The 25,570-nt window shown below is 43.4% G+C and overlaps 2 protein-coding genes across 2 annotated transcripts in view; both read left to right on the forward strand.

Moving 5' to 3' along the window:
* Positions 1-22,837, forward strand: part of LOC311369520 (NLR family CARD domain-containing protein 3-like) — a 245,274-nt gene extending 222,437 nt beyond the window's left edge. The window contains exons 2-5 of the mRNA XM_084487732.1: positions 15,430-17,194; positions 19,270-19,443; positions 21,700-21,873; positions 22,050-22,837. Coding sequence (XP_084343858.1) covers positions 15,430-17,194; positions 19,270-19,443; positions 21,700-21,873; positions 22,050-22,233 — 2,297 coding nt within the window. The 3' untranslated portion in view covers positions 22,234-22,837. The remainder of the gene's footprint in view (positions 1-15,429; positions 17,195-19,269; positions 19,444-21,699; positions 21,874-22,049) is intronic.
* LOC311369521 (NLR family CARD domain-containing protein 3-like) overlaps positions 865-25,570 on the forward strand; it is a gene marked incomplete at its 3' end in the record, with an annotated part of 85,322 nt that continues 60,616 nt past the window's right edge. Inside the window, exon 1 of the mRNA XM_084487733.1 lies at positions 865-1,030. The remainder of the gene's footprint in view (positions 1,031-25,570) is intronic.

Raw genomic sequence — 25,570 nt, forward strand, 5'->3', positions numbered from 1 at the left:
GGCAGCTCCTCCCCCCTCCCCTCCTGAACGTTTCTGTGAGAGCCCTCCCACTTTACAAATATAAGAAATAAAGACATAGCCATCAGACATTAGGCCTGTCTGTTGAGGAGGACTCTCTCTCTCTCTCTCTGTCTCTGTCTCTGTCTCTCTCTCTCTCTCTCTCTGGCCCTCTCTCTCTCTCTCTCTCTCTCTCTCTCTGGCTCTCTCTCTGGCTCTCTCTCTCTCTCTCTCTTTGGCCTTGTCTATGGCTGGTGGCAAGGTTTTGTGACTGGATGGTTAGAGCCTTTGATTATGTATATACATATGTACACGTCGTACCTAAGATATATATATATATATATATATATATATATATATATATATATATATATATATAGTCCCCTAGTTTCCCTTCTCCCCCTGCTTGAACTAATTGTGAACACTTTTGTTAGCCCCACCATGTTTTAGTACTTTGTGGCTACCTTGTGGTCTTGGGACAGGTAAGACAGAGGCCTCTAGACATTAACAACACGTAGTGCTGCTCTTTGTTTAGAAACACTAGGTTAGGAGTGTTGCTACCAACTGTAACGTGTGGTCTGCGGGGTTAGCTGTTAGCTTTGTTTTGTTTGGTTCGTTTTCTCTGGCAACACTCAAGTCCCGAGGCCCGGTTGCTGTGTTGTGTTGTACTTCTGTGTTTTGGGTTGACCTGCCCCAGTAAACCTGTGATCACCCTCCTCCGTTGTTTTGTCATTCCTTTATTGTTCCCTCTCAACTGTTCGTCTACACCCATAACCCGGACATTTTAACATGCGTTACCTCCCCCACTACCCCTAGACAGTGGGGTTGTGACAGTGTGAAAACACGTCAGACCGGTTCTGAACTTCCTCATCTGAGCGGTCTGTCGCAGCCAGCAGCTCTTCTTTCTCCGCTTTTAAAACCTTTCACCTGATTAACTTGTTTTATCAACACTTTAACCTCCGTTTCTTCACTTACATTTATACTTTTATAACTTTATACCGTATGGACGCGTTTTAATCACGGAGTAGATAAGGTAAGATAAGATAGACAGTTTACTACCGTTTATATTGTCTTTAGGTTACTGGTATATAATAATGACCAGTTTACTACCGTTTATATTGTCTTTAGGTTACTGGTATATAATAATGACCAGTTTACTACCGTTTATATTGTCTTTAGGTTACTGGTATATAATAATGACCAGTTTACTACCGTTTATATTGTCTTTAGGTTACTGGTATATAATAATAACCAGTTTACTACCGTTTATATTGTCTTTAGGTTACTGGTATATAATAATGACCAGTTTACTACCGTGTATATTGTCTTTAGGTTACTGGTATATAATAATGACCAGTTTACTACTGTTTATATTGTCTTTAGGTTACTGGTATATAATAATGACCAGTTTACTACCGTGTATATTGTCTTTAGGTTACTGGTATATAATAATAACCAGTTTACTACCGTTTATATTGTCTTTAGGTTACTGGTATATAATAATGACCAGTTTACTACCGTTTATATTGTCTTTAGGTTACTGGTATATAATAATGACCAGTTTACTACCGTTTATATTGTCTTTAGGTTACTGGTATATAATAATAACCAGTTTACTACCGTTTATATTGTCTTTAGGTTACTGGTATATAATAATAACCAGTTTACTATCGTTTATATTGTCTTTAGGTTACTTAGTTAGTTAGTTTGTCTTTATTGTCTCCCTTGGGAGAAATTCGTCGTGGACAGACCAGAGACTCCAAGCGCCATGAACACATAAACAAAACAGTACATCAAGCCCATAAACAGACACAACATCCTATCCCCCAGCTCCTTGCGCGTCCCCCCACAATGTCCTGAAATCACCTATACATATAAAAATAAAAAGACAATAGTAATAGTATCATGATGCCCATCTGACCCCTTGCTACAGCAACATTATTGCACATTCCTCTTTACATTCAGCAGCACACTCATTATTGCACATTACTCTATACCTACAGCAGCACACTCAATATTGCACATTACCCTTTCCTCTTTGCATACAGCAACACACTCATTATTGTACATTCCTCCATACATACAGCAACACACTCATTATTGCACATTCCTCTATACATACAGCAACACACTCATTATTGCACATTACTCTTCCCTCTCACAGCAACACACTCATTATTGCACATTAGTCTTTACACACCACAACATGCTCATTGTCTCTCACCCCCCCCCCCCCCCCCCCCCCCCCGCACACACACAACTCATTTCCTGTTATTAAGTAGCTTAATTGATAATGGAATAAATGAGAATTTGTATCTATTAAGCTTACAGCTTGGTAACCTGTACCTTCTGCCTGAAGGCATCAACTCATACTCCCTGTGGAGGATGTGATTTGGGTCTGAGGTGATTTTTTGACCTTGCTTCATAACTGTTTGTTCAAATATCTCCTGGAGAGATGATGGAGGCAGCATGCCAATTATTTTTCCTGCCCTTTTGATCAGGTTTTGGAGTTGTACTTTACATTTAATGGTCAGGTTGCCAAACCAAGTTGTAATGCCATAGCGGATGATGGTTTCTATGGCTGCTCTGTAGAACAACATGACATCTTTATCCACTCCATGAACCCTAAGCCTGTGCAAAAAGTACAGGCGCTGGCTGATCCTTGAACAAACATAATCTACATGGTGAGCCCACTGTAACTTAGAATCAAAATAAATGCCCAAATACTTGTGCACTGTAACCTGTTCAACCCTCTCCTCATTCAGAAAGACTAGACTGTGATCACCAACGGACCTGGGATCGAACAGGATTTCTTTTGTTTTCTTAGCATTTAAAATCAGATTATGCTTCTCACACCACTGCACACACCTTTCTACCTCTGACTTGTACACGGCGATATCTGAGTCCACTGTCAGTAGACTCAGTATGGCCGTGTCGTCAGAGAATTTAAAAACATGATTATTCGGGTGATAGTTCCTACAATCGTTAGTATATAATGTGAATAGAATAGGCGAACTGACGCAACCCTGTGGAGCGCCAGTGTTAATCACCTGAACCTCGGAGAGAGTTGAATTGATTTTAACCTGCTGCTGCCTGCCTGTAAGAAAAGAAAAATACCATTTAATTATGTAAGGATTCACATTCATCTGTTTCAGCTTGTTTAAAAGGATGTGAGGGAGTATGGTATTAAAGGCAGATGTAAAATCCATGAACAAAAGTCTTGCATAGGCTCTGGAATTTTCTAGATGTTTAATAATTAAATGTGATATGGTGTTTAAGGCATCATCAGTGCCAAAGCCATACTTGTAAGCAAATTGGCAGGGATCCAGGAGGTGTTCAACCTCACCCTGTAGCTTCCCTACCACGATGCGTTCAAGTGCTTTCATCACAGTCGACGTTAATGCTACTGGCCTAAAATCGTTATTGTCCTGCGGACAAGGTTTTTTAGGGACTGGGATGATTACAGCTTTTTTCCATATTGTGGGAATGGTGTGTGTGTCGACAGAGAGTTGGAACAGAGGGCTCCAAGCTGGAGTCAACTCATCTGCAAAGGTTTTCAAAAGAAGTGCTGAGATGCCATCCGGCCCGCAGGCCTTCTTAGTATGTAATTTTTTGAAAACCTTAGCCACAACACTAGGATCGATCACAATTCTGTCTGTTGGGTCACATGATGACATTAAAGTGTCACAACATACCTCTACACCATCATTCACCATACAGTCAAACCGTTTATAAAAGTTGTTGAGTTCATTTGCTTTTTCCATCTCATTTAACACCTGCATACACTCTCTCTTAGAATTCATGTCCATAGCTTCTTTCATACTATCCCACAGTTGTTTGGAATTCTTGTTTGAAAAAGCTTCTTTAATACGCAGACTATGTTGTTCTCGTGCTTCCTTCAATTTGAATTTTAGTTCTTTCTGAATGGTCCTCAGTTCAGTTGTGTTGTTGTCCCGGAAAGCTTGCCTTTTCCGTTTGAGGCAGTGTCTGATGTCAGGTGTAATGTAGTCTCTGTTATTTGGGTATATTTTGATGGTCTTTTTTGGCACTACAGTGTCCACACAAAAGTGTATATACCCAGTTATTGTTTCTGCAATATTGTCAATACAGCTGTCCTCAAAGAAGATATCCCAGTCCGTGGCCAGGAAACAACCACGTAGCTCCTCTTTGTTCTCCTCCTGCCACACACTGACGGTCTTCACAATCGGTTTACTTCTTTTGAGGGCTGACTTGAAAGTAGGAATTAACTGTATGGTATTATGATCTGAATTTGCAAGGGGTGGTTTAATCTTTGCAACATATGCTTCCTTAATATTACCATAGCATTTGTCTAGTATTTTGTTTTTTCGTGTGCTGTTGTTTACATATTGATGGAAACCTGGAAGAGCATGGTCCAGTTTGCACTGGTTTAGGTCCCCCAGTACAAATATGGGAGCATCAGGTTTATTTTCCAGTTGCTGATGAACGCAATCAGCTATGCGTGAAGCAGCTCTGGATGCATTCCCACTGGGCGGGACATAGACGACACAAATAAAAATGTTCCCATAGTCTCTCGGTAGATAAAAGGGTCTTAAGCTTAAGCATAAAAGTTCAAGGTCCGGTGTACAGACTGTATCTTTAACTGTAAAGTTTGAGCACCAGGAGTTCTTAATGTACACACAGACTCCACCACCCCTTGATTTCCCCGAGTTATTATTCCTGTCCATGCGCACATTAGAAAAGCCTTGTACCTGCGCAAGTTCATCGGGGAAGTCTGCTTGAAGCCAGGTCTCTGTGTATATCATAAGGCAGGACTCACGGTATTCATTGCAGACTTTTGTGTTCACGCGTAGCTCCTCCGTCTTGTTCCTCAGGGAGCGAGCGTTGCTGAAGAGTATTGATGGTAGCGGTGGTTTGTTGCACCTACGGCGGAGTCGATGAAACACGCCGCTTCTCTTCCCTCGTTTCCGTGGGCGCCTGCCTCCACGCCGTCGCAACAGCTCCTCCGGCACATCATCCAGCAAGCCCGGCGTTGGTGTGGCTTCTCCCCGTATGGACAGCAGCCATTCTCTGCTGCCCGTCCGCAGCACCTCGTGTTCCCCACGAAGCATGGTGTTAGCGTCATGCTGTGTGTAAACGCTGGATATAACCAGCACCAGCAGCAGAAGCAGCGCAGTAGTCTTAGTGTTCCCCATTGTAACACATTCAGCACACCGACAGACTTAAACAAACAAAAAACGAAAGACAAACTTGGCGCCCGTCTCTAGCGTCCGTGTCGCAGCAGCGCCGCGCCACCCGTTTACCACCACTCTTATGACCCGTTGGTCATAAGAGGATACCCTATCGATGTGTTGAGCTTCACCAGTTGATTTATATGGAATCTGTGGTTCAGTAAAGTGGCAGAATTCAGACTTTGTTCCAGTGGAGAAATGATTCTAACGTTCTTCACTTTTAATTGTACCACAATGCATTTATTAAGTCTATTGTGTATCTTTTTTGTGCCGTAGTTTAAGCACAGTTACAGTCTCCAAGGTGTTTAATTCTCATCTCTCAGTTCTCATGTGCTGTACACATCTGTACTGTAGTGAGGGCAGTGTGGGTATGTTGTTGTGGGGTTCATATTGATGGTCTATGACGTCCATAACGCTTTAGTGTGACGCAGTCACAATGATCTTCTCTTTCAATAAACAGCTAAAGTTCAGAAGGCAAATGAAGTGATGGATGAGTTGTGTTTGTGTCCAGGTCTCCAGTCTACTATGGATGAGGAGAGAGAGGAGGGGGGTCCTACCTCTAAGACCACTCTGTCTTGGGAACATGGCCACCGGAGCAAAGCTAAGAGGTAAGAAGAGGATCTCTCTGTCTGTGACTGTTGTCCATCTCAGAGCTCAGCAGTGATACATCATGACTCCATCATTAGTCTGAGTAACAGCTGTGTGTGTGTGTGTGTGTGTGTGTGTGTGTGTGTGTGTGTGTGTCTGTGTGTGTGTGTGTGTGGTGAACACTAAATGATAGGTCTTATCATAAGTACAACGTCATACAATAATACATGAGTTCACAGCTGCACGCGTATATAGAAAATGTTTTTTTATTATTATGTTCCACCTTTCCTGCTGTCGGCTCCCAGACCGTAGTCGAGGAGCACAGGGGAGACGTTCCCTCCAGGGCCGATGTTCTCTCGGGGGTAACACCCTTCACTTTGACCGGCAGTGGGTCTGCTTATAGGTTTGAATATGGTCGGAATGAAGTGGCCACCGATTATTGACAGGCTGGGTACTTTATTCTTAGTTTCACTGACTTTACACGTTTGCACAGACACAGTCTCACGCACACACACATGCGCTAACTCTCGTAACACTTATTATTGACAACAGTTAGTTGTACATTATAGGGTCCCGTCCTTCCACTCCCTGTTTTCTCAGTTACACAGAAATCAACTACATTTGTCCCAGTGTTTGTTAGATCAAATTAAGCAAAAAAAGACGCTATCTTTCTCCGGTAACGCAGTCGTTCGCAACGCCTTTCTTGTTTGTCGTTTCTTCTATTTGTCTCTAACTCATGCTCCAATCTTTCATCCATCATGCGGATGTTGTGGATGCAACGGAATATATGATGCATCGCTGCAGCAACATTTCAGATGATCGCGATGAGTTCTGCCCGTTCTGCCTCCATGCTGTCTGTGGTCAAACCAAAACAGAGAGAGTGACAGTGGCCGTCCTATCCCGCCTCTTGATAATTGAGACCCTACGTCATATCCCGCCCCTTCAAGCCCGGCCCCCTAAACCAGTCAGAGATTCTACTGATGTCTGAGCAACACTGATGTCCGCATATCGGGCATCAAGTGTGAATAAGTGTGAATGACCCTCACGGTCGAACCTCCTGATGTACAAATGCAGAGAAAAGGCGGAGGACGTGTGTGAAAACAGCTAATAACTTAACATTTTCAGCCTGCCCTTATATTTCCATTTCAATAATCTGAGAAAGATTATTGAAATGAAAAGTCATGAGAAAGTAGTTGAGTAGCCCTAAATTATAAAACGAAAAGATATCGACATATCCTAACTTCCAGATGGTTCTTGTTTTTCAGAAGGAGGCAGCAGAGAGCAGACTCCCCTGGACCCAGCTGTGTCTCCATGAAGAGTGACCGCTCTATGGATCTACATATTAACTTTAAAGATGGAAATCCGTCTATTGAGAAAAGGTGAGGACTTACCAGAGATCATAAAGATACAGCTTCTATCAAACGTCCATAAATCTGGTTCTTGTTTTTCTAGAAGAGTCCAGCAGCAGAGAGCAGACTCTTGTTATCAGACTCTACTGGTACTGATGTTTACAAGTCAGGAAAAATGTGTGTGTGTGTGTGTGTGTGTGTGTGTGTGTGTGTGTGTGTGTGTGTGGTGAACGCTAAATGATAGGTCTTATCGTAAGTACAACGTCATACAATAAATTACAATACATGAGTTCACAGCTGCACGTGTATATAGAAAATGTTTTTTTATTATTATGTTCCACCTTTCCTGCTGTCGGCTCCCAGACCGTAGTCGAGGAGCACAGGGGAGACGTTCCCTCCAGGGCCAATGTTCTCTCGGGGGTAACACCCTTCACTTTGACCGGCAGTGGGTCTGCTTATAGGTTTGAATATGGTCAGAATGAAGTGGCCACCGATTATTGACAGGCTGGGTACTTTATTCTTAGTTTCACTGACTTTACACGTTTGCACAGACACAGTCTCACGCACACACATATGCGCTAACTCTCGTAACACTTATTATTGACAACAGTTAGTTGTACATTATAGGGTCCCGTCCTTCCACTCCCTGTTTTCTCAGTTAAACACAGAAATCAACTACATTTGTCCCAGTGTTTGTTAGATGTCAAATTAAGCAAAAAAATACGCTCTCTTTCTCCGGTAACGCAGTCGTTCGCGACGCCTTTCTTGTTTGTCGTTTCTTCTATTTGTCTCTAACTCATGCTCCAATCCTTCATCGATCATGCGGATGTTTTGGATGCAACAGAATATATGATGCATCGCTGCAGCAACATTTCAGATGATCGCGATGAGTTCTGCCCGTTCTGCCTCCACCCTGTCTGTGGTCAAACCAAAACAGAAAGAGTGACAGTGGCCGTCCTATCCCGCCTCTTGATAATTTAGACCCTACGTCATATCCCGCCCCTTCAAGCCCGCCCCCCTAAACCAGTCAGAGATTGTACTGATGTCTGAGCGACACGGATGTCCGCATATCGGGCATCAAGTGTGAATAAGTGTGAATGACCCTCACAGTCGAACCTCCAGATGTACAAATGCAGAGAAAAGGCGGAGGACATGTGTGAAAACGGCTAATAACTTAACATTTTCAGCCTGCCCTTATATTTCCATTTCAATAATCTGAGAAAGATTATTGAAATGAAAAGTCATGAGAAAGTAGTTGAGTAGCCCTAAATTATAAAACGAAAAGATATCGACATATCCTAACTTCCAGATGGTTCTTGTTTTTCAGAAGGAGGCAGCAGAGAGCAGACTCCCCTGGACCCAGCTGTGTCTCCATGAAGAGTGACCGGTCTATGGATCTACATATTGACTTTAAAGATGGAAATCCGTCGATTGAGAAAAGGTGAGGAGTTACCAGAGATCATAAAGATACAGCTTCTATCAAAGGTCCATAAATCTGGTTCTTGTTATTCTAGAAGAGTCCAGCAGCAGAGAGCAGACTCTTGTTATCAGACTCTACTGGTACTGATGTTTACAAGTCAGGAAAAATGTGTGTGTGTGTGTGTGTGTGTGTGTGTGTGTGTGTGTGTGTGTGTGTGTGGTGAACACTAAATGATAGGTCTTATCGTAAGTACAACATCATACAATAAATTAAAATACATGAGTTCACAGCTGCACGCGTATATAGAAAATGTTTTTTTATTATTATGTTCCACCTTTCCTGCTGTCGGCTCCCAGACCGTAGTCGAGGAGCACAGGGGAGACGTTCCCTCCAGGGCCGATGTTCTCTCGGGGGTAACACCCTTCAATTTGACCGGCAGTGGGTCTGCTTATAGGTTTGAATATGGTCGGAATGAAGCGGCCACCGATTATTGACAGGCTGGGTACTTTATTCTTAGTTTCACTGACTTTACACGTTTGCACAGACACAGTCTCACGCACACACACATGCGCTAACTCTCGTAACACTTATTATTGACAACAGTTAGTTGTACATTATAGGGTCCCGTCCTTCCACTCCCTGTTTTCTCAGTTAAACACAGAAATCAACTACATTTGTCCCAGTGTTTGTTAGATGTCAAATTAAGCAAAAAAATACGCTCTCTTTCTCCGGTAACGCAGTCGTTCGCGACGCCTTTCTTGTTTGTCGTTTCTTCTATTTGTCTGTAACTCATGCTCCAATCTTTCATCCATCATGCGGATGTTGTGGATGCAACAGAATATATGATGCATCGCTGCAGCAACATTTCAGATGATCGCGATGAGTTCTGCCCGTTCTGCCTCCACGCTGTCTGTGGTCAAACCAAAACAGAAAGAGTGACAGTGGCCGTCCTATCCCGCCTCTTGATAATTTAGACCCTACGTCATATCCCGCCCCTTCAAGCCCGCCCCCCTAAACCAGTCAGAGATTGTACTGATGTCTGAGCGACACGGATGTCCGCATATCGGGCATCAAGTGTGAATAAGTGTGAATGACCCTCACGGTCGAACCTCCTGATGTACAAATGCAGAGAAAAGGCGGAGGACATGTGTGAAAACGGCTAATAACTTAACATTTTCAGCCTGCCCTTATATTTCCATTTCAATAATCTGAGAAAGATTATTGAAATGAAAAGTCATGAGAAAGTAGTTGAGTAGCCCTAAATTATAAAACGAAAAGATATCGACATATCCTAACTTCCAGATGGTTCTTGTTTTTCAGAAGGAGGCAGCAGAGAGCAGACTCCCCTGGACCCAGCTGTGTCTCCATGAAGAGTGACCGGTCTATGGATCTACATATTGACTTTAAAGATGGAAATCCGTCGATTGAGAAAAGGTGAGGAGTTACCAGAGATCATAAAGATACAGCTTCTATCAAAGGTCCATAAATCTGGTTCTTGTTTTTCTAGAAGAGTCCAGCAGCAGAGAGCAGACTCTTGTTATCAGACTCTACTGGTACTGATGTTTACAAGTCAGGAAAAATGTGTGTGTGTGTGTGTGTGTGTGTGTGTGTGTGTGTGTGTGTGTGTGTGTGTGTGTGTGTGTGTGTGTGTGTGTGTGTGTGGTGAACACTAAATGATAGGTCTTATCGTAAGTACAACATCATACAATAAATTAAAATACATGAGTTCACAGCTGCACGCGTATATAGAAAATGTTTTTTTATTTTTATGTTCCACCTTTCCTGCTGTCGGCTCCCAGACCGTAGTCGAGGAGCACAGGGGAGACGTTCCCTCCAGGGCCGATGTTCTCTCGGGGGTAACGCCCTTCACTTTGACCGGCAGTGGGTCTGCTTATAGGTTTGAATATGGTCGGAATGAAGCGGCCACCGATTATTGACAGGCTGGGTACTTTATTCTTAGTTTCACTGACTTTACACGTTTGCACAGACACAGTCTCACGCACACACACATGCGCTAACTCTCGTAACACTTATTATTGACAACAGTTAGTTGTACATTATAGGGTCCCGTCCTTCCACTCCCTGTTTTCTCAGTTAAACACAGAAATCAACTACATTTGTCCCAGTGTTTGTTAGATGTCAAATTAAGCAAAAAAAGACGCTCTCTTTCTCCGGTAACGCAGTCATTCATGACGCCTTTCTTCTTTGTCGTTTCTTCTATTTGTCTGTAACTCATGCTCCAATCCTTCATCGATCATGCGGATGTTGTGGATGCAACGGAATATATGATGCATCGCTGCAGCAACATTTAAGATGATCGCGATGAGTTCTGCCCGTTCTGCCTCCGCGCTGTCTGTGGTCAAACCAAAACAGAGAGAGTGACAGTGGCCGTCCTATCCCGCCTCTTGATAATTTAGACCCTACGTCATATCCCGCCCCTTCAAGCCCGCCCCCCTAAACCAGTCAGAGATTCTACTGATGTCTGAGCGACACTGATGTCCGCATATCGGGCATCAAGTGTGAATAAGTGTGAATGACCCTCACGGTCGAACCTCCTGATGTACAAATGCAGAGAAAAGGCGGAGGACATGTGTGAAAACAGCTAATAACTTAACATTTTCAGCCCGCCCTTATATTTCCATTTCAATAATCTGAGAAAGATTATTGAAATGAAAAGTCATGAGAAAGTAGTTGAGTAGCCCTAAATTATAAAACGAAAAGATATCGACATATCCTAACTTCCAGATGGTTCTTGTTTTTCAGAAGGAGGCAGCAGGGAGCAGACTCCCCTGGACCCAGCTGTGTCTCCATGAAGAGTGACCGCTCTATGGATAGACCTTGGGAATTTAAAGATGGAAATCAGTCTATTGAGAAAAGGTGAGGACTTACCAGAGATCATAAAGATACAGCTTCTATCAAACGTCCATAAATCTGGTTCTTGTTTTTCTAGAAGAGTCCAGCAGCAGAGAGCAGACTCTTGTTATCAGACTCTACTGGTACTGATGTTTACAAGTCAGGAAAAGTGTGTGTGTGTGTGTGTGTGTGTGTGTGTGTGTGTGTGTGTGTGTGTGTGTGTGTGTGTGTGTGTGTGTGTGTGTGTGTGTGTGTGTGTGTGTGGTGAACGCTAAATGATAGGTCTTATCGTAAGTACAACGTCATACAATAAATTAAAATACATGAGTTCACAGCTGCACGCGTATATAGAAAATGTTTTTTTATTTTTATGTTCCACCTTTCCTGCTGTCGGCTCCCAGACCGTAGTCGAGGAGCACAGGGGAGACGTTCCCTCCAGGGCCGATGTTCTCTCGGGGGTAACACCCTTCACTTTGACCGGCAGTGGGTCTGCTTATAGGTTTGAATATGGTCAGAATGAAGTGGCCACCGATTATTGACAGGCTGGGTACTTTATTCTTAGTTTCACTGACTTTACACGTTTGCACAGACACAGTCTCACGCACACACACATGCGCTAACTCTCGTAACACTTATTATTGACAACAGTTAGTTGTACATTATAGGGTCCCGTCCTTCCACTCCCTGTTTTCTCAGTTACACAGAAATCAACTACATTTGTCCCAGTGTTTGTTAGATGTCAAATTAAGCAAAAAAATACGCTCTCTTTCTCCGGTAACGCAGTCGTTCGCGACACCTTTCTTCTTTGTCGTTTCTTCTATTTGTCTCTAACTCATGCTCCAATCTTTCATCGATCATGCGGATGTTGTGGATGCAATGGAATATATGATGCATCACTGCAGCAACATTTCAGATGATCGCGATGAGTTCTGCCCGTTCTGCCTCCATGCTGTCTGTGGTCAAACCAAAACAGAGAGAGTGACAGTGGCCGTCCTATCCCGCCTCTTGATAATTTAGACCCTACGTCATATCCCGCCCCTTCAAGCCCGCCCCCCTAAACCAGTCAGAGATTCTACTGATGTCTGAGCGACACTGATGTCTGCATATCGGGCATCAAGTGTGAATAAGTGTGAATGACCCTCACGGTCGAACCTCCTGATGTACAAATGCAGAGAAAAGGTGGAGGACATGTGTGAAAACAGCTAATAACTTAACATTTTCAGCCTGCCCTTATATTTCCATTTCAATAATCTGAGAAAGATTATTGAAATGAAAAGTCATGAGAAAGTAGTTGAGTAGCCCTAAATTATGAAACGAAAAGATATCAACATATCCTAACTTCCAGATGGTTCTTGTTTTTCAGAAGGAGGCAGCAGAGAGCAGACTCCCCTGGACCCAGCTGTGTCTCCATGAAGAGTGACCGGTCTATGGGTCAACCTATTGACTTTAAAGATGGAAATCCGTCGATTGAGAAAAGGTGAGGAGTTACCAGAGATCATAAAGATACAGCTTCTATCAAAGGTCCATAAATCTGGTTCTTGTTTTTCTAGAAGAGTCCAGCAGCAGAGAGCAGACTCTTGTTATCAGACTCTACTGGTACTGATGTTTACAAGTCAGGAAAAATGTGTGTGTGTGTGTGTGTGTGTGTGTGTGTGTGTGTGTGTGTGTGTGTGTGTGTGTGTGTGTGTGTGTGTGTGTGTGTGTGTGTGTGTGGTGAACACTAAATGATAGGTCTTATCGTAAGTACAACATCATACAATAAATTAAAATACATGAGTTCACAGCTGCACGCGTATATAGAAAATGTTTTTTTATTTTTATGTTCCACCTTTCCTGCGGTCGGCTCCCAGACCGTGGTCGAGGAGCACAGGGGAGACGTTCCCTCCAGGGCCGATGTTCTCTCGGGGGTAACACCCTTCACTTTGACCGGCAGTGGGTCTGCTTATAGGTTTGAATATGGTCGGAATGAAGCGGCCACCGATTATTGACAGGCTGGGTACTTTATTCTTAGTTTCACTGACTTTACACGTTTGCACAGACACAACCGGACTCGTTCATTACTTCCCTAAACTGACACACGCTACCACTCGCTCTCCTCGCTCGTCCACTCACACACACACACACACACACACACACTGCCATTCCCACGCACACAAACATGCGCTAACTCTCATAACAATTGTTATTGACAACAGTTAGCTGAACATTATAGGGTCCCGTCCTTCCACTCCCTGTTTTCTCAGTTAAACACAGAAATCAACTACATTTGTCCCAGTGTTTGTTAGATGTGAAATTAAGCAAAAAAATTGGCTATCTTTCTCCGGTAACGCAGTCGTTCGCGAAGCCTTTCTTTGTCGTTTCTTCTATTTGTCTCTAACTCATGCTCCAATCTTTCATCGATCATGCGGATGTTGTGGATGCAACGGAATATATGATGCATCGCTGCAGCAACATTTAAGATGATCGCGATGAGTTCTGCCCGTTCTGCCTCCGCGCTGTCTGTGGTCAAACCAAAACAGAGAGAGTGACAGGTGGCCGTCCTATCCCGCCTCTTGATAATTTAGACCCTACGTCATATCCCGCCCCTTTCAAGCCCCCGCCCCCCTAAACCAGTCAGAGATTCTACTGATGTCTGAGCGACACAGATGTCCGCATATCGGACATCAAGTGTGAATAAGTGTGAATGACCCTCACGGTCGAACCTCCTGATGTACAAATGCAGAGAAAAGGTGGAGAAAATGTGTGAAAACGGCTAATAACTTCATTTTCAGCCTGCCCTTATATTTCCATTTCAATAATCTGAGATTATTGACATGAAAAGTCATGAAAAAGTAGTTGAGTAGCCCTAAATTATGAAACATTTCAGAAGGAGGCAGCAGAGAGCAGACTCCCCTGGACCCAGCTGTGTCTCCATGAAGAGTGACCGCTCTATGGAGCCACCTGTTACCTTTAAAGATGGAAATCTGTCTATTGAGAAAAGGTGAGGACTTACCAGAGATCATAAAGATACAGCTTCTATCAAACGTCAATAAATCTGGTTCTTGTTTTTCTAGAAGAGTCCAGCAGCAGAGAGCAGACTCTTGTTATCAGACTCTACTGGTACTGATGTTTACAAGTCAGGAAAAATGTGTGTGTGTGTGTGTGTGTGTGTGTGTGTGTGTGTGTGTGTGTGTGTGTGTGTGTGTGTGTGTGTGTGTGTGTGTGTGTGTGTGTGTTCTCCACAGACACCAGGAGAGGTCAAAGGTTACCAGTGGTCAGTCTGTACAGCAGCATCAAACAGAGAAGAAGATGAACCAGGAGGAAGTGGCCCACTCACTGGGGGGCGGTAAGAGACTCTTACTTTGAAGACAGAGGAGACTATTATTTTGAAGGGCAGAAGAGACTCTTACTTTGAAGACAGGAGAAATTATATTTTTAAGGAGCAGTATGAGACTCCTATTTGTTCTTTTTGGACTGAATGACTTTTAACTTCAATGTAGAGACATCTTTCCTCTTTGGGGTTAAATGGTTTGATCCAGATATGTTGGGTTATTGTGGGGGTATCAGGTTAAATGGTTTGTTCCAGATATGTAGGGTTATTGTCGGGGTATCAGGTTGAATGGTTTGGTCCAGATATGTAGTTGTTATTGTGGGGTATCAGGTTGAATGGTTTGATCCAGATATGGAGGGTTATCGTGGGGGCATCAGGTTAAAGAATGTTAAACATTATACTGCAGATCAACAGCAGAATAACTCAGTGGAATAGATGCAACACTATCTTGTTATATCAGCATAACAAGTCACTTTAGACTGATTCACCATCATTATTACTATCATTAGACCAATCATACTGCTGTGGAAATAATAGTCCTGAACATTTTGATCTGTAACATGCAGTCCTTGTCACGACCAGCTTCTCCGACCACAAGTTATGAAGCCACTAAATATCATTGAGTTGATAATTTAACAGGAAATATTGATCCACTGATGTCACCTTCCACTAACTGATGTCTTCTGTTGTTTTCACTTTTAGGATCTGATGCTGTCGAGTGCCAACATAAAATCAAGTCTAGTTTGGAGAATAAGTACAGGCGTGTGTTTGAGGGAATCGCTAAAGCAGGACATTCAACACCTCTGAAGGACTTCTACACAGAGATCTTCATCACAGAGAGAGGCAGTGGAGAGGTCAACCAGGAACATGAGGTCAGACTGATTGAAACAGCTTCCAGGAAACCAGCCTTAGAGGAAACACCAATCAGATGTGAGGACATCTTTAAACCCTTACCTGGAAAAGATCAACCAATCAGGACAATAATGACAACTGGAGTGGCCGGCATTGGTAAAACCGTCTTAACACACAAGTTCACTCTGGACTGGGCTGAAGGCAAAACTAACCACGACATAGACTTCACATTTCTCCTCACTTTCAGAGAGCTGAATTTACTGAAAGGGAAAGAGTTTAGCTTGGTGGAACTTCTTCATCACTTCTTTATTGAGACCAAAGAAGCAGGAATCTGTAGATTCCACCGGTTCCAAGTTGTCTTCATCTTGGATGGTCTGGATGAGTGTCGACTTCCTCTGGACTTCCAGAGAAACCCGATCTGGACTGATGTCACAAAGTCCACCTCGGTGGACGTGCTGCTGACAAACCTCATCAGGGGCAACCTGCTTCCCTCCGCTCGCATCTGGATAACCTCACGCCCTGCGGCAGCCAATCAGATCCCTGCTGAGTGTGTTGGCATGGTGACAGAGGTGAGAGGGTTCACCGACCCACAGAAGGAGGAGTACTTCAGGAAGAGATTCAAAGAAGATAAGCTGGCCAGCACAATCATCTCCCACATCAAAAAATCACGAAGCCTCCACATCATGTGTCACATCCCAGTCTTCTGTTGGATCACTGCTACAGTTCTGGAGGACTGCTTCAAAACATCCCAGAGAGAAGAAGAGATGCCCAAGACCGTGACTCAGATGTACAGCCACATCCTGAAGGTTCAGTCCATACAGGGGGACAGGAAGTACCGTGGGAGATCTGAAACAGATTCACACTGGAGTTCAGAGAGCAAGAAGATCATTGTTTCTCTGGGAAAACTGGCTTTTAACCAGCTGGAGAATGGCAACCTGATCTTCTACGAGTCAGACCTGGCAGCGTGTGGCATCGATATCAGAGCAGCCTCAGTGTACTCAGGAGTGTTCACCCAGATCTTTAGAGAGGAGTGTGGGCTGTACCATCACAAGGTGTTCTGCTTTGTCCATCTGAGCCTCCAGGGGTTTCTGGCTGCCCTTTATGTCTTTAAGCACTTCATAGACACTGGGGTCAATCTGCTCTCAGAAGAACAATCAACCTCCAGGAAAGTTAAACTTGTCCTCTACCAGAGTGCTGTGGACAAGGCCTTACAGAGTGAGAACGGACACCTGGACTTGTTCCTCCGCTTCCTCCTGGGCCTCTCTCTGAAGACCAATCAGATTCTCCTACGAGGTCTGCTGAGACAGACAGGAAGTGGCTCAAAGACCAATGTGAAGGAGAAGATGGATGGAGATCTCTCTCCAGAGAGAAGCATCAATCTGTTGCACTGTCTGAATGAGCTGAACGACCGTTCTCTAGTGGAGGAGATCCAACAGTCCCTGACATCAGGAAGTCTCTCCACAGAATCTCTCTCTCCTGCTCAGTGGTCAGCTCTGGTCTTCATCTTACTGTCATCAGAAGAGGAGCTGGACGTGTTTGACCTGAAGAAATACTCTGCTTCAGAGGAGGGTCTTCTGAGGCTGCTGCCAGTGGTCAAAGCCTCCAAAACATCTCTGTGAGTTCACTAATAACATGTATTACAATACACACAACACTATATACATAAAATATAATATAATATATATATAATAATATATGCTAGAATATATAAGTTATTATAACTAACAAAACATATCTGTGAGTTCACTAATAACATATATTACAATACACACAACACTATATACATAAAATATAATATAATATATATATAATAATATATGCTAGAATATATAAGTTATTATAACTAACAAAACATCTCTCTAAGTTCACTAATAACATGTATTACAATACAAACAACACTATATACATAAAATATAATATAATATATATATAATAATATATGCTAGAATATATAAGTTATTATAACTAACAAAACATATCTGTAGGTTCACTAATAATATGTATAACTTATCATAATATAGAGAAAACTAGAATATAAAAGGTATAATAAAATACAAATCGTATCTGTACGTTCACTAATAACATGTATAACAATACACACAAGATAATGTACATAAAACTAGATAATAAAAGTTATAATAACATAGGAAACATCTCTGTACATTCAGTGATAATGTATTATATTACACATAAAATAATTAATACTAGGATATAAAAGCAGTAACAATTTATTTATTTAACATACTCCCCAATCATAACAATCATAAAAGATAAATGATAATAATTAACAATTATTCGCCGAAGGTCTCTGGGGCTATTCCCCACTACTCACAGAGCCTGAGGGGAATCATTGTTTTATATAAACTACACGTGAACACTCCAAAAATAAACAAGATTACACTTTTTGCCGGGATTTATTTGTTTTTATTAGCGGTTTACTAGTTTTTATTAGCGTGACGAGACGACCGTCACACACGCTACCCAATATCCCGAGATAGTGAAGGGACAGAGGGCGGAGAGGGACGGAGGGGGGAGAGGGACGGAGGGGGGAGAGGGACGGAGGGGGGAGAGGGACGGAGGGGGGAGAGGGACGGAGGGGGGAGAGGGACGGAGGGGGGAGAGGGACAGAGGGGGGAGGGAGGGGGAGGGACGGAGGGAGTACACACAACGAAAACATACATAATAGTAGAATATAAAAGTTAAGATAACATAGAAAACATCTTTTGAGGTTAACTCTATTTATTATGAAATAATAATTAAAGAATGAATAATAATTGTTCATCAATAATTAAATGCACCTGTATTTAAATATGTTGCTATAAGTATAAATAAATAGTTATTGATGAGGTTACATGCATAAATATACGTTCATTATTAATAAAAGGTGACCCACTATTTTAAAATGTTTAACCTTGTTCAGTAGTTTGGTTATATGGACGCTTTGGGTTTAACCAATAGGATGCGTTGATACAGAGACTTCAGGGTCATCTGGGGGAAGGGTGAGAGGTCACGAGTGAGAGAGGGAGGAGACAAAGGAGGAGATGACTATTCTCTGTAGAGATCGCCCAGCTAAATGATATTTAAACATTTACTTATTATTTGTAACCAGTAGCGGTGCCAAATAATTATGATTGGGGGAGCTACGGGGGCTAGATTGTTTATAGCAGGGGCTAATACATTTGAACTATTCACGGAGCCTGAGGTGAATCATTGTTTTATATAAACTACACGTGAACACTCCAAAAATAAACAAGATTACACTTTTTGCCAGGATTTATTTGTTTTTATGAGCGGTTAATTCGTTTTTATTAGCGTGACGAGACGACCGTTACGCGCTCCCCAATATCCCGAGTTTGAGATCTCAATCTCGGGATATGGTCCAATATCCAGAAATAGAGAACCAATCAAATTGCTCCATCTTAGGAGGTTCACGTTTAGCATATACTACATTTAAATATCCAGTGTTTTAAACATTAGTTAAACTAAAAACACTTCTAATAAAGATGAAGACAATAACTTAATTATGTTAAAAGTAAAAGTTACACAGATAATTAAATTAACATTTATGGATTGAATGTATTTCAATTAATAAAACATCTCTAATTAAAGTTTTCAACACGTCCTTTTATGTAAAAGATGTAAAATATTTTAATCCCAGTTCCTAACATGTTGTGTTTATTGTGTGTGAAGGCTGGATGGCTGTGATCTGTCAGAGAGATGCTGTGAAGCTCTGGCCTCAGTTCTCAGCTCCAACTCCTCTAGTCTGAGAGAGCTGGACCTGAGTACCAATGATCTGCAGGATTCAGGAGTGAAGCTGCTCTCTGCTGGACTGGGGAGTCCACACTGTACACTGGAAACTCTCAGGTCAGTTTTACTCAATGGTCAAACACTTACAGAGGGGGGGGGGAGGGACAGAGGGCGGGATGACACATGTGCACGAGTACACAAGAAAAAAAAAATCATCTGTGCCGCGAAGCGGTTTTCTATTTAAGCAATAGATCACGACAGGCTGTGAAATGTTCTCATTACACCACAGTTAAGGGGCGTTGTCCGTCCCTCCGCTGCACGTCGGGACGGACAACGCCCCTTAACTGTGGTATAATGAGAACATTTCACTGACTGAAGTGATTTATTGCTTTTATAAAACGTTTACGTAAGTATGGCGAAATGAAAGTCATAAACACCCTCAATTTTGAAAAAGCGAGCTTGGTAGCTTGGTTCGCCGGCAATTTAGCCTACTATCGAGTTCACTCACAGTGTGCCTATTGCTTTACAACATGTCCACCCTCTCCATCAATCAACATATTTTTAGGCTTCAGTGAACTATGCTATTGCTTTTATATATAAATAAACAACAGTTCAAGTTAGGCGTGGAGTGATACGGATCGCTGTAAACTGAACGGGCGTCATAGCTGTGTGTATACGCTCATTATACAACAGTTGGGAACCAATCAGATCACTTGATTTAAGCCACCCGTTTTCTATTATCTCTCATATCACTGTGGGGGGAGTTGGCATATTGGCGCCCCCTCCGGCTGCAGGCGCCCTGCTCGCTGAGAAGGTGCCGTCAGAGAAGCTGTATGAGAAGTAGTGGTGGCTCGTTCACGAACGAATCAGTTTGAACGAACGACTCTTTAAAACAAACAAACCAACCTGATTTGCCGCTCTCATTCGTCGCCGTTCGTCTCGTTCGTTCTCCCAACTCGACTCCCAGCTCCGCCCACTAGTCGCTGAGTCGCGCTGACTCGCGAGTCGCCGTTCGTTCACTGACTGTGTTTAGCGGTGAAGACTTGAGGACTGAGAAGTCACGAGAGTCAGCCGGGCAACAACATCCCGATTCCGAACATGAAGCGCTCCTCTGCTAAAAGGAACTTAGTTAATGTTGTGTTGATTGATGACCGTTTGCACCATCGCACGATCGTGATTCGTTTGAGAATGAGAATGAGGGAGGAGCTGAGTCTGACCGACTCAGTGACTGAGAATCATGATTCACCGCTACCGGAAATGCGAATGAACGAACGAACGACTCTTCTTGGCGAACTGACCGACACGAACTGAATCATGAAATCCACCACTAGTGAGAAGGGGAAAGGGGAGGGGGGGGGACAGTTCACCTCTGGGTCTCCATAACGGACAAGGGGGGGACGGGGGTCCACTGTTAGGGGATTGAAATCCTTATTGCAGCCTGCAGGGTTATGTGATCAACATACGGAGGAACGCGGTCGCTGAGCTGCCCCAACATGAGACGTTAAACTCAGCTAGAACCGCCGCCCACCACGTCCACCATCATCCAAAACGTGATGTCAACAGACCAACAATAGTCTGAAAGCCTACAGAGACTATAGATAGTTAATGTGACGATCACGTTATTAAAAATAGACTTGGAGCAATGATTTACAAACTATCTTTTTGGGAGCATGCTTTTGCAAGTAGTTCGCCGCCCCTCCTGCCCATATGGACGGCCCGGTACAGAGCAACACTCTAATGGAATGAGTGGCTCAAGTCAGGCACACCTCGAATTTCTTGCAATTGAGAGGGGGGGGGGGGGGCGCTCGGAGGGGGTCTCACCCGGGGTGTAATTCAATGTAGAACCGCCACTGCCTACCATCCATCTGTGTCCATTCATGTGAACAGATTCACTCACTTTAAAAAGGTTTAAGTTAATGTTTTGAATGCATAGGGGGCAGTGCTTCATTTGAGCCGGAACACGCCGGAACATGTTCCAGCACCTCCTGGGTCACTGAAAAATGAATCGCCTAAATGAAAAAAAACTATTACTGTTTGTGTGTAGAGTGTGGTTTTCTGTCTAGTTAGTCTTTATTCCCCGCTGAAGTTCCACTAAAATCTAGTGTTTGCATTTTAGTTTTGAGGTGAAAGATGGTAAAGAAAATGTGCACCCCTTTACCCTTTAGTTCTTTTTTACTCTACTCTAAAACTTTACAGTTTTAATGATCAAACAGTTAAGTTCCACATCAGAGGACGTTGAAAAGACTTACCTCCAGAAAAGTAATAGTTCACACACACGTGTGTGTGTGTGTGTGTGTGTGTGTGTGTGTGTGTGTGTGTGTGTGTGTGTGTGTGTGTGTGTGTGTGTGTGTGTGTGTGTGTGTGTGTGTGCAGGTTGTCTGGCTGCCTGGTCACACAGGAAGGCTGTGCTTCTCTGGCCTCAGCTCTGAGCTCCAACCCCTCCCATCTGAGAGAGCTGGACCTGAGCTACAATCACCCAGGAGACTCTGGAGCTGCGCTGCTCTCTGCTGGACTGGAGGATCCACGCTGGAGACTGGACACTCTCAGGTATGGAGAGGACAGCTCACCACTCAGGGACAAAGTCTCCTGCAGGGATTCAAGCCGCTGCTAGATGAAGTAGTTTGAAAAGGCAGCTGTAACTCATGTTGTGTAGAACGTGATGAGACAGCAGATGATGAAGGTGAATGTTTCAACATGCTGCTCTCACTTTGTTTCCCCCCCAGTGTGGAGCACGGTGGAGTGTGGAGGCTGAAACCAGCTCTAAAGAAGTGTAAGTGTCTGTTTGATTCATCACAACACACACTCACTATTGGGATGGAAAGTCCATCCACACAGCAGGAGGTGACGTCCGCTCATTCACATGTGGACTTGTGTATCCGTATGTGTAGCTATGTTTGCCTGTGTTGATGTGTGTCTAGTATGTTTGTGTAGGTGTGTGTACGTATGTGTACATGTCTATGTACTGTATGTATGAACCAGGTCTATGGTACCAACAGTTAGTTTCCAGCCTGTATGTGAGCTCAGCTGGTTCAGTCTGTTGTTTACACAGGTGGATCACAATGGATGTGTATTGGAACCTTTCAAAGTCGAATATCTTGAAAAGTATGTAGACTATAGCTTAGATACTACAGAGGATTAATCAGCTCATCATGATGAACGTTTTGATGTATAATATGTGTATGTCGTGTAAATATTGCGGGAGTAGATTCAGTGTACACATTTTTCATTGTTTTGACTGGGACAACCACTCACACACACATGGGATTTACATTTACGTTTAACTTAAAACATCTTATAAACAATATGCATTACTATTTCTAAAGCTATAGCACACTAGTCCACTATAGTAGCTATCATCTGATATGATTTAGTCTTTCTATGTTCATTTTTGTAGAGAAGATGAACGTGAAACAGGAAGAACAGTACTAGTGATGAAGATGAGGATGAAGACCAGTTCAGTAGCAGTAGTAGTAGGTGATGGACAGGGATTGTTTATGAAGAACGGCAACGCCTCCCCATCGGCCAGAGAGGCGGGGTTTGGCGATGTAACTGTAATTGGAAGGAGTGGCTTGATTGAGAGCGTAGAAGTCCAGGGGCTGTTGCCATATTTCACAGAGGAGGAGCAGATCCATGTTATTGTCAGTAGCAGTTCAGATATAACGGGTGATTTGTTGGAGATGGAGATGGATGGGGGGGCAGGGGAGGGGGAACGGAGGTTAGTGAGGTTGGCAGTACGGCAGGTGGGGGTGACGGGGGGGCGAGAGTTAGTCCAGAGTGAGGGGATGGGTGAGCCATGGGGGAGGTGTTGGTTGCGAGAGGGGCCAGAACCTGGATGGATGTAGCGGCGTCGGCGGAGGATTCCGGCTGTGCTGGCTGCAGGGGCAGCAGCAGCAGAGAGACGATGGTTATTGTTGAGGCGGTGAAGGTCAGCGGCGGTGTAGCTGAGTGGGCCAGAAGTTGGTGGAGTAGAGGAGAGAGTCCTAAGAGTCTGGAGTAGCAGGAGTGATAATCCAAGGTGGAGACGAGACATGACGGCGGATGAAAGAAGGCCGGGTAGTATATTGGTGGTGGCTAGTAGCTGATTGGCTAGAAGCAGGGAGGCAGTGAGTTGTGTGTTGTTGCGTAAGACTTGCGTGGATTTCTGACTAAAACTTTGCGGACGCCAAAATCTGGAAAGCTGATGCTCACAAAAAAATCTGGATGTATCAATCCTTGCGTAAGCACGATTTCACACAGATTCTCTTTGTACATCCCAATTAACGTGAAATTGAGCGCACATGCACGAGCCCGTCTCTCCACCCATTTCCATCTCCACCCGTCTCCTCCCTCATTTAATATGCTAATTTGTATAAATAAACCTGCAGTAGTGCGCTCGTTAGGAGAAAGGAGAACATGGAGAAAGGAAGAAAAAATAACTTTAGTGAATGCGAGGTGGAGGTGCTGATTTCGGAGGTAGAGGCCAGAAATAAGATCTTGTTTGGCTCTCTTTCCTCCGGAATCAGCACCAAAAGCAAAAAACTGGCGTGGGAAAACGTTGCCAGGTCGATCAATGAGGTTGGGGCCGAAAGCCGAACTGTGGCTGACATTTAAAAAAGTGGTTGGACAACGTCCACTATTGTAGTCCACTATTGTAGTCCACTGTTGTAGTCCACTATTGTAGTCCACTATTGTAGTCCACTATTGTAGTCCACTATTGTAGTCCATTGTTGTAGTCCATGAGGGAGAGAGAGAGGCCGTTTCTCAATGTGCGTTCTCGTCTGTACTTGTGTACTTTGCGTTCTCGTGAAACGTCATCAGTCGTAGCCCAAGTACTGTTCCAATTCCAAGTACGCATCAAGTCAAGTACAGTCGTAAAACCCGTGTGTGTTCTCCATGCGTTCTTAAACTGGCCGTTCCACCGAGGACGCATCGGAGGTGACTTGTGTGGACTTGGACCGTTAAATATCCCAGGATGCATTTCGCATTCCCATGTTTTAAAATATTAGTATGTAAGCTATAATAATAGGCTATATATAGGAACATTTGACATATATAACAAAAATGTAGGCCTATTCATTCAAAATATTGACATACTATTTTAAAATTAAAGAGGCTGGGGTTTTGTTTAATATAATTTGTTTTATTGTATAAGTCGCTGATAGAGGAAACCCATCACAACGGCAACGAAAATCTTGGTCGGATCCATCCGATCGTGTGTGTGTGTGTGTGTGTGTGTGTGTGTGTGTGTGTGTGTGTGTGTGTGTGTGTGTGTGTTCTAATCAGTCATTTCTCGCTCATTCGTTATTATTATTATATCAATAGTCTACTCTCCAACTACATAGCCAGTTAGGCACGCGCATCTGTACCCTACATATAAAAAGTTGTGTGAATAGCTTATACACACGATAAGCATATCTTTTCATTTATATTCATTGAAAATATTGACATACTATTGTAAAATGAAAGAGGCTGGGGTTTAGTTTTATATCATTAGTTTAAATTGTTCAGTAGTGTATGCCTACATGAGGCGGTAAAGCAGTTAACAGAGCTGAGGTGGTGACGTCACAGGTGCGTACTTGCGTCCTCGGAAGTCTGTACTTGGAAGTCCGGACTTGCCAAGTACGCACTTCCAAGTCCGCGAGTCCGTAGTTTGCGTACTTGGTATTGAGAAACGGCCAGAGACTAACAAAGACCACACTACCCTCCACCACGTGACTTTAACCAGACTCCTCCAGAGTGCTGTGATGTCCACTGATTGCTCAACGAGCAACAGCTGAGGCAAACGGCTAGAGTGAGACCAACTGAAAACTAATCTGAAGTGAAACTAAAACTGTGATTCTGAAAAAAGTATAAATGATATCGAAATTCTGATTAAATACTATCGAAGATACAAATGTGTAGATTTGTTTAATAGTTTGAGTGATGGTAAACGGTTGAATTTTGACGTGATGTCTGAAGTGTTGAAGTGTGTGTGTGTGTGTGTGTGTGTGTGTGTGTGTGTGTGTGTGTGTGTGTGTGTGTGTGTGTGTGTGTGTGTGTGTGTGTGTGTGTGTGTGTGTGTGTGTGCCTGCCTGTGCCTGTGCGTCCTCGGATTTAGCATCCTAGCATATCTAAGATGTCAATGCTTGAAGCAGTACTAGTGATGATGATGATGAAGATGAAGATGCAGAAGGGTTCAGTAGCTCATCATGTCTTGTTCTCCGTCAGATGCCTGTGAACTCACACTGGACCCAAACACAGCCTACAGAGAACTCTCTCTGTCTGA

This window comes from Micromesistius poutassou (genome assembly GCF_964030765.1).
Source record: "Micromesistius poutassou genome assembly, chromosome: 24".
NCBI lineage: Eukaryota > Metazoa > Chordata > Actinopteri > Gadiformes > Gadidae > Micromesistius > Micromesistius poutassou.